At 31.3% G+C, this 10,115-nt stretch overlaps 1 protein-coding gene across 1 annotated transcript; it reads left to right on the top strand.

The window, feature by feature from the left end:
- The first annotated feature begins 3,794 nt into the window (after window positions 1–3,794).
- LOC107937782 (probable LRR receptor-like serine/threonine-protein kinase At1g53430) lies at window positions 3,795–9,054 on the top strand. Its single transcript, XM_016870749.1, has 21 exons — window positions 3,795–3,860; window positions 3,995–4,066; window positions 4,145–4,216; window positions 4,286–4,357; window positions 4,438–4,509; window positions 4,596–4,667; window positions 4,749–4,829; window positions 4,909–4,980; window positions 5,152–5,211; window positions 5,361–5,429; window positions 5,703–5,765; window positions 5,859–5,894; window positions 6,011–6,063; window positions 6,262–6,659; window positions 6,746–6,938; window positions 7,035–7,178; window positions 7,274–7,398; window positions 7,514–7,724; window positions 7,823–8,060; window positions 8,155–8,305; window positions 8,417–9,054. Coding segments are annotated over exons 3-21 (2,520 nt in total). The 5' UTR covers window positions 3,795–3,860; window positions 3,995–4,066; window positions 4,145–4,214; the 3' UTR covers window positions 8,825–9,054.
- Window positions 9,055–10,115: the final 1,061 nt, after the last annotated feature.

Genomic DNA, 10,115 nt, shown 5'->3' on the forward strand with positions numbered 1-10,115 from the left:
TCTTCCTCACTTGTTCACTTTTTTGGCTATGCTTGTTTCTTTTTATTTATTTATTTTATTTTAAATCTACAAACCAAAAGAAAAGAAAAAGAGTTATTATTTGTTTTTAAGAATAATTAGATAATTTAGCTACTCCAGTCCCAAGATAGTTTTGTCTTAACAAAATGGCTTAATGCATCATTTAGGCATTAAAGTATACCACTTTTTCTATTTCAGTCCTTAAAGTTTTTATTCCCAGATAAAGACCTAACCTTTTCTACCATTCACGGTTTAGTCCTTTTGGTGTTAACAAAATTGATGAGACTTTAAACCACTCATTCCCTGCCATGTGTCAAATGATGATTTGAAAATTTTATATTTTTTGTATTATATATTTCTAATTTTTATTTTTATGATTTTTATAAATTTTTAATATTTTTCATGATATGTGGTGGACAATGACCAGCTAAAAGTCTAATTCGATTTTTTTTAATGTTAAAAAGATTAAACTGGTGAATGGTAGAAAAGGTTAGGGACTTATCTAGGAAAAAAATTAAGGACCAAAGTCGAAAAAGCGATATATTTTAAGTACTAAATGATGCATTAAACCTAACAAAATAGATGTTTTAAGAGAAATTTATAATTTTTAAATAGGGTTTTAACTAAAGTTGATATGTTTTGTAAAATTTTAAAATTAGTTTTCTAGAAAAATATATTCTATTTTTGTACGCTTGACTCATGTGTCATGTCATCCAACTTAAATAAAGATTTTATGATTAATACAAATTTTAGGGTAGACTTCACTCTTATATTTTGGTTATACTCATTTTAATTGGTACCCAAATAATTGCCTTTAACCTATTATTTATTCTTAAATAAACTCTAATAAAAATTAACATTTTTATTTGAAATAAATGTTTGATTAGGCATGATAAAAAATAAAGAATCATTAAAGAAAAATGAAAATAGTTTAGGGACCTTTGTAATATTTCAACCCTTATTTTAAAGCAAATATTTAACCTTCCTTGTTTGTTTGTCTCCTCATCGCAGTGATTTTTCTGGCGAGCATCTAAGGGGTGAAATTCCACCCGCTATAGGAAATTTGACCTTCTTGACCTGGCTGTAAGTCTTTTTTTTTTTTAAATTACAAAATTACTATATAATGTTAAATTTTATTTACTTTCTTTGCAATTTAACTTTTTGTGGGAGTTACTTTTCCATGCATATGTCAATATGATTTCAATGATAAAAGATAAGAGTTATTTCCTATATGGATTGAGAAGTTAAAAAAATTAAGACAAAATTAACTCTATTTTATATTAATTTAGATAAAACAAGAAATCATTGCCTCCTCCCTTCCTAGTACTTGATTCTCTATTACTTTAACCCATCTTCACAAGCAAGTTCTTTTTCTTCTTATTTTATTTTTTTCAATTACAAATTTGATTTAGTACTTGTATTTGTATGAAATACTTATTAATTTTTGGCTCAAGGGTGCAAAAAACCGTCAAATTTTTTTAAAAAAAGTAATTAAGCCCCTACTCTTTTTTGCACTCATTTGGGTACTTGAACTTTCAAAATGCATCAAAAAGACCCTCAAATCTTTACAAAAAAAAGTAATTAAGCCCCTACTTTTTTTCACTCAATTGAGTACTTGAAATTTTAAAATGCATAAAAAAAACCCTCAAAATTTTTCAAAAAAGAAATTAAGCCCTTGCTTTTATTAAAAATTAGAAAAAAAATTATAAAAAATAAAATCAATAAAAGCTATAAATATTATTAAATTTTAATAAAAAATTCCAATATTAAAAATCGTAAAAAATATAAAAAAATTGTAAAATTTTATAAAAATCATAAAATATATAGAAATATAAAAAATTTAAAATTTTATAAAGTTGTAAGAAAATTATACGAAAAGTAAAGAAATATAAAGTTCTTAATTTTTTTTAATAAAAATTATATTACCAAAAGAAGCATTTTATAATTTTTCTATAACTTTTATTGATTTTTATATTTTATCATTTTTCGCTACATGTCAGGCTGTGTTGCGACATGGGATGACTTTAATTAAAAAAAAAACTAGGGGTGGTTAATTTCTTTTATGATTTTTATAAATTTTTCAATTTTTATTTATTATGATTTTTATAAAAAATTTCTAATTTTAAAAAAAAATTCTAATTATTTTTATATTTTATTAAAATTTAATAATTTTTCTAAAATTTATTTTTTTATTTTTTATAATTTTCTTTCTAATTTTTAATAAAAGCAAGGACTTAATTGCTTTTTTGAAAAATTTTAAGGGTCTTTTTGATGCATTTTGAAAGTTCAAGTATCCAATTAAGTGATAAAAAAAGCAGAGGCTTAATTGCTTTTTTTGAAGAAGTTTGAGGGCCTTTTTGATGCATTTTAAAAATTCAAGTGCTCAATTGAGTGTAAAAAAAAAGAAGGGGCTTAATTTTTAAAATTATTTTTTTTTAAAGTTTGAGGACTTTTTACACTCTTAAGCTTTAACTTTTTTTGTAGAATATGCAAAGGCAAATTTGAGGGGCCAACCCCCAAATGAAAGATTTTCAATTTAATCCTGTTATAAATAGAGAAACTATATATTAATTTTTATCTATGAATATGAGTAGGATTGTTCGGTTTAAGTTGTGTAGGACTTGTGAGTTAGATTGTCTATGATTTTACATTACTATAATTTAATTATTTGTAGTGTTGCTTAGAGCAATACTAGGAATCAATTTTTTTTTTACATTCTTATGAATTAGCCTTTAGCCAAAACAAAGATTTCAAGTATTATTTTTTAAATTTATTGTTTATATATTCATGATTTTATTTATGCATTATTATATTTAAAAATATATGCAAGACAAATTTTTAAAAAAATGCTTTCAATTAAAATTATAAATTAATTTTTTTAAAAATTATAGATAAATTTTATTATTAAAATATTAATCTAAATATTTGTTAAGAATAAATTATATTATAAAAATTAAATACATAAAAATTATATTCTATTTAAAAAGAATAAATTTATAAATTATAATTACAAATAATGTAATTTCTTATAAAGTATTTTGTAATCCAAAAGTGATAATATAATTTTCTGAGATTTTAATTAACACCTTCTAATGTATTTAAAGTAATTTTTTAGAAATCATATATATATATATACAACTCACACACCTCTGGCACACGTGCACACAACACACGCAGATGATCCCCGCAACTCAAACTCACAAATGTATGCATGCATGCTCATGCCGGGAAAATCATGAACATATTCATTGGGATAAATAAGGAGAGAAGAGACCTGAAACATTTTGTGAGTGCAGAGGCATAGAGTGTGAGCTTTCGTTTTAATCTCAATCTTAATTTTTTGTTTCATTTCCGCATTCTCGGCGACTTGAGGTCAAACAGGATCCATGGAAAAATTCCGGACTCGTTAAGAAATCTGATGAAACTTCAATACCTGTAACTTCCGTGCTGTCCATTGCTTATTTTGGTTCATAATGTCTTTTGATGCTTTTCATATATACATATGAACTCCTAAATTCACAAGAACCCTTAATTTATGACAGTGATCTTTCTTCAAATGATCTTGATGGGCCTATACCTGACTTCTTTGGCCGAATGATGTCATTAAATGTTCTGTCAGTATTCTCCAGATTTCTTCCACACTAGCATTTTATATAATTTTTCTTGTTTAGAATTTGACCATTTGTTTTGCATTATTCAAATTCAATCTAATTGAAACTCTTTCCTCATTTTCTTTATTAATCTTCTCCTTTTTGTTTTTTGTGTTGTTGAAGTATTCTATCTGAAAACTGGCTAAAAGGTTCAATACCAGAAAATCTGGGCAACTCATCTATTGAAACTCTGTGAGCAGCAAATTCCTGATTTTATGTTGTATACTTAACCATTAGCATGGGATATGTTGTTACACCATGAAAATTTATATATAAATATATATACACTTTTATTGAATCATCATCATTTTGTTATTTGACTGTAGGGACTTGGCAGAGAACCAACTATCTGAAGAAATTCCTGAGAGTTTAGGAAACATTTCGAGCCTTGAGCACCTGTAATACCCTTGCCATCAATGACCTCCCATTTTTTTGCTTCTTGGTTTTTGCCACACTCACCATTCAGTTTTTCACAGGCGTTTATCTGATAACCAGTTAACTGGGAAGCTTCCTAAATCTCTTGGAAACTTACAGAATCTCTATGGAATGTAAGGCTTTCTTTTTTTCTTTATACTCTAAGGTTGAACCCAAATTGACTTATCTTGGTCGGCTTGCAGGGTGATGGCAAACAATAAACTTCAAGGAAAGCTGCCTCAAAGTTTTGAAAACCTTACAAGCTTAAGGCAGTTGTAAGGAAAACTTTTGCTCTTCCATGTTGTTTATCTTTGTTTAAACTATATCTTTTGAGTATTGCTTTGTCCATCTGCAGCAATGTTAGGGGCAATGAATTCATTGGTCCAGTCCCAGCATATATTGGAAATTGGAACCAGCTGCAGTTACTGTAAGCACCCTTTTTCCACTTATTACAGGTTTTAAAATTCTGAATTTTGATCAGGATATTTGCTTACAACGTTTTGGTATTAACAGTGTACTTCAAGGTAACCGTTTTGAAGGCCCTCTTCCTAGTACAATCTCCTCCCTGGACAAGGTCACTGAGATGTAATGTTCTTATTCATCAACTTTGAATTGAAATAATATCATTGGTTTTTTTTTTTCATATGTTTGATATCCTCCTGTTAGGCGCATTGCTGACTTGTATGGAAGAAAAGGAGAACTTTTCCTATTTCCAAATATTTCAAGAATGACACAACTTGAAACTTTGTGAGCTTGTGAATTGATTAATCTTTCTTTGTCCAGGTAATTCAATCTTCAAACTCATGCTTAGCCTTTCTTTCTGTAGGGTCCTGAGAAACTGTTCAATCAATGACTTAATCCCACCATATCTTGGTGAATTCCTTGCACTGAGCCATCTGTAAGTCATTTTCTCAAGTATAATGGAAATTTTTAGAAACAAGTACGATACAGAAATGAGACTGAACCCTTAATTAGTTTCACTTTTCAGCACCTGAATTAGTATCATTCTTTGCAGTTTCAGCAATAATCAAGTATTCCATTTTCTGGTCTTTTTCTTTCTCTGATATAGGGACTTGAGCTACAACAAATTGACTGGTGAAGTCCCAGATTTCGCAAACCTAACAAATTTGTAAGAGAAACTGCATTAGATGTGTGTTAGCACCGATTTAAATTAAAACGTTGTTTCTTTGATCTGAAAATTAATTTTAATTATGTCAATGTTCTCTCCTAGAGACAATCATATTGTTTGTGATAACTATTGTTTTACCTTTTTTTCAGATATCTTCTAGCAAATAAATTAATAGGGCCAATTCCTACACTGTCTACAAATAAGACAGAAGCAAATCTGTAAGTTCTTATTTCATTTTTACCTTCACCAATGCAGGTAGTTTAGGTAGATATAGTATAAAGAAAACCAAGTGTAATTCTTCCAGGTGCATGAATTGTTGGCTTAAGTAACTGAAAGCAATTTGAGAAATTATCATCTCTTGATATATTACAATGATCAGTATTTGTAAATTACACGAATTCTTTCTTTTGGAAAATAATTACTAGCAGTATTCAAATAGAACATAATTTGTTCTCGAGATAGAAATCATTGTGCTTTTAATTGTTGTGTAGGGATTTCTCAGAGAACAATTTCACCTATTCATCTATTGCAGATTACAGATCCAACAGGAATACGTAAGGCAAATGAGGAAAAGAAAGTTTACCATTGTGTTTATAGCTTTCTATATTACTTAATACTTTTTTTTTCTTCCATGCATAAATTTTCAGGAATTCATTTGAATGCTGCTCTTCATCAGCAGACTTGTAAGCTCTAGCTTCATTGCTTCTTTCTCCATTTTTATTTTGAGCAAGCAATGGTATATATATATATATAAAAATGCAAGTTATAGTTCTAACCCCTTCTTTTTCCTATTTTAAAGGGATAGTGCATGGCAAAATAACAATTTCTCCTGTGGTGAGGATCAATTGGAAAGTAAGTAGCCTTTAAGTTTATTGCCATTTTCTTTGCATCGTTACCTTGAACTTTAGAATAAAATTAGAAAAGTTCCAAACATCAGCAGGCTACTGTCAATGGCTTAGCAAGCATGTTTTATGTTTTGATTTGATCAGCTTCTTAGTACTTGAAAAGCAAGGCTTTGCTAATGATCGATAACTGATGTTTGGCCTGCAGATGACCGGTTGTATATTAATTGTGGAGGTGACAAGGTAACAACAGCCCAAGGTACATTCGAAAGTGATGTAAATCCAGAAGGAGCATCAACATTCTATATCAGTGATGACAAGAAATGGGGGTACAGTAGCATGGGGATATATGACCCCGAGCAAATCTTTTCCATGAGTTACGCCAAATCAATTGAATCCCATGAGGATTGTGGATTTGAAAGTATTCAAAATAAGGAGATATCACTATACAAGTCAGCTCGTGTTTCTCCCATATCTTTGAAGTATTTCGGGTTCTGCATGAAAAATGGCTTGTACAAAGTAAAACTTGATTTTGCTGAAATCACATTTAAAGAGGAAGCGGATCATAAGAGTAGGGGGAATCGCCTTTTCGATGTCCTTATTCAGGTCAACTTAAACTTTTTCTTTTCTCCATTAAATCATCTATAAGAACTCAAGGAACTTGTACTTATCATAACTGACTGGGACTGCAGGGTACAAAGGTTTTAGCTGATTTTAACATCAAAGATGTTGCTGGAGGTCTAAACAAGAATGTTTCTCGGACATTTCAAGCTGAAATCAAAGGGAACAACCTTGAAATTCACTTATATTGGGCTGGGAAAGGCTCAAAACGTGGTCCTTATGAACTCTACGGTCCTCTTGTTTCAGCTATTTCAGTAGAGCCTGGTAGCACACCTCTTCATGCTAGCTTGTCAGCCTTTCTTTTTTTTTTTTTTCTTGCCATTAATATTTAACAACTATCAAATTCATGTTTGAATGCAGTTCTCAAACCAGTAAAGCCTCCCAAAAAGCTCTCTCCTTTAACCATTGCTTGGATTTCAGGATCCATTGTTCTATTCCTGGTTCTGGTTTTTATTTGCCTCTGGAAAATGGGTTACCTTCGTGGCAAGGAATCAAAAATCGAAGGTAAAGACTAAATCAATAAGATTTAACTAAGGGTTTAGCTACTAGACCGTGTTACTGGCACGGCTCTTATTTGTTTCTTTGTATACTGTTAACAGCACAAAAAGAACTTATTTCACTGCCTGGTGGAGGACTTTTTACTTATAAGCAACTAAAAGTTGCCACACAAAATTTCAACAACGAAAACAAGATCGGTGAAGGAGGGTTCGGGGCTGTCTTCAAGGTATGGTCTCTTTATTACTTGCTGCTTGATGGTAATGACAAACTTTCAAGCTCTTACCTGTCACTGCTGTCGGCATGATTTCGATGAGAAAGCTCTTATTTTGGCACAAATATAGGGAGTGCTTCCCAATGGGACAACCATAGCTGTAAAACAGCTTTCTGCAAAATCAAAGCAAGGGAGTCGTGAATTTGTCAATGAAGTTGGTGTTATATCAGCTCTGCAACACCCAAATTTAGTAAAACTACTAGGATGCTGTATAGATGAAAACCAACTGCTTCTAGTCTATGAGTATATGGAAAACAATTCCCTTGCACATGCATTATTTGGTAAGCCCGTATGATCCTATGTTTAACAATTATTCAAACATTCTACACTTTTGATGTGTAGTATTTAACAGACTGATAACATGAACATCACCATTCAGGTCCTGAAGAACTGAGGGTGCAACTTAACTGGACGATCCGATCTAAAATTTGTAGTGGAATAGCTAAAGGATTGGCATTTCTCCATGAAGAATCAAAACTAAAGATTATTCACAGGGATATCAAGACAACAAACATTCTTCTTGATAAGGATTTTACTGCAAAAATATCTGATTTTGGATTTGCCAAGCTTCATGAAGGCCATCAGACCCATGTCATTACCAAGATAGCTGGAACTACGTAATGTTCGAAATCCGTTTTTATCTAAACTTTCATGCTCTTCCAAACTTAAATTTTATAAATCGATTGATAAAAAATTTTAATGTTCTTACAGTGGATACATGGCTCCTGAGTATGCCATGAGAGGTCATCTGACCAGTAAAGCAGATGTATACAGCTTTGGAGTAGTCTTGCTTGAAATTGTCAGTGGGCAAAACAGTGCCAGTTATAGGCCAAATGATGAGAGTGTTTACCTTCTAGATTTGGTAAGTGTTGTATATAGATTATATATATGTATGTTTCTATCTTCTCTCACCTTGGCACCTTGGAGAATGACGATCATGTTTGTCTTGAAACAAAATGAAACGACCCTGCAGGCTTATGTTTTGCAAGAGAAGGAGGATCTTTTATCACTGGTTGATCCTATTCTAGGATCTGAGTATGCAGCAAAAGAAGCCAAAATGATTCTAGAATTAGCAATGCTTTGCACTAACCCATCTCCTACACTTAGGCCTAGAATGTCTGAGGTGGTAAAGATTTTGAAAGGAAAAAGTCGGCTTAATTATACTCCATCTCTTGCCCCTTATTCAACTGATGGTTTTGCACGGGCCAAGGCAATAGCTAGCCGTTCATTTTCCAACTATTCACGGAGCATGTCTAGGGAAGAACCATCTAACCCTGCGAGTTACGAGTTCAGCATTAAGGAAGAAGAAGTGCATATCTCTGCTGATTACACCCCAGAGATCACTGATGAGACTGGAAGATCACCTCTTAGTAATGTCTAAATTTCTACACAAGTAACTTTCCTCTGCCATTTCAAGTTTGGTGCACTTGAAACTGTTATATATAGGTTTTCATTCTTTCTTCTGATGTAATATCTTAGTCACTACTGTTTTCATCGTAGCATTGCCTAAATAAACATGAAAAGAATAGTCTCTTAGGGGTGATAATAACTTGATGTATCATAATCATTCCCAAATTGATGAATGTTAGTACAATCTCCGATAAGGAAAATTTCGAACACACGAACGGAACTCGAACAAAAAAAAGAAGAAATAGGACAAAGCTCCAAGGCGTGTATCAAGCCACTATCTTTAAGGTTATATTCGCCCCACCTCTCTTCGGTGTGCAAATGAGTTTCAAGCAAATTAACCTCGAAGATACAATGAAGCCAATGGCTATTTTCGTTTTGCACTAACGAAAATAGTCTACTAAGAACTAATCAATGTATAACAAGAAACTCAATTTCTACAAAGAATTTATGCAGTAACTCTTTATAGAGCAATCTAATAAAAGTAAAAAACTTTTAGAACTTATTAGTGTGATTTTCAAATTAAATTTCATTCCAATTTATAGGAATCTTCATGTCTCTTCATAGAGACATCTTTTAATAGGTGTTTTTCTAAATAATAATGTATTTAAAACTCTTAGGAGTGATAATAACTTGTTGGAACAATGGCAACAACTCAAGGCTCAAATCTCAAACAAAAGCAAAGGAACCAAAAATGAAAATAAAAGAAAGAGTTTGAAAAGTTTAGAAAGTGTAACCGGTCAACCAATTTTCATTGATGAAATTCAAAATATAAGTGCAAGTTACATGAAATTGGACAGTTACCTAACAATGTAACTGATCCCACCAATACACAACTAATACAAGTTAAATTTCAAACTAAAGCTAGCTGATACATCAGCTATTACATCAAGTACAAATAAAAAAACTAATCCTACTAACTTTAGTAACAAGTTACAAAGAAACTAAACTAAGTTACATAGGAACAAAATGAACAAAATGGATCAAACTAGCTACTGCACTCGGTTCTGCTCCATTTCTAGTTTGCTTGGTGAGCTACTGGTTACATGTTGCATTGCAGGCCAATGCTCTACACTCTTCCTTAGACTGTATGCAACATACACCAATTTTTCTTCTTAAGTCCTCGAACCTAGTTGTACCAAGTGGCTTAGTCAAAATATCAGCCATTTGGTCTTGTGAGATGCAATAAACAAGGTTGATTTCTCCTGATTGCTCAGCCTCTCTAACAAAGTGAAACTTAATTTTGAAATGTTTAGTCTTTGTAA

Source organism: Gossypium hirsutum, chromosome A06 (assembly GCF_007990345.1).
Source record: "Gossypium hirsutum isolate 1008001.06 chromosome A06, Gossypium_hirsutum_v2.1, whole genome shotgun sequence".
Lineage (NCBI taxonomy): Eukaryota > Viridiplantae > Streptophyta > Magnoliopsida > Malvales > Malvaceae > Gossypium > Gossypium hirsutum.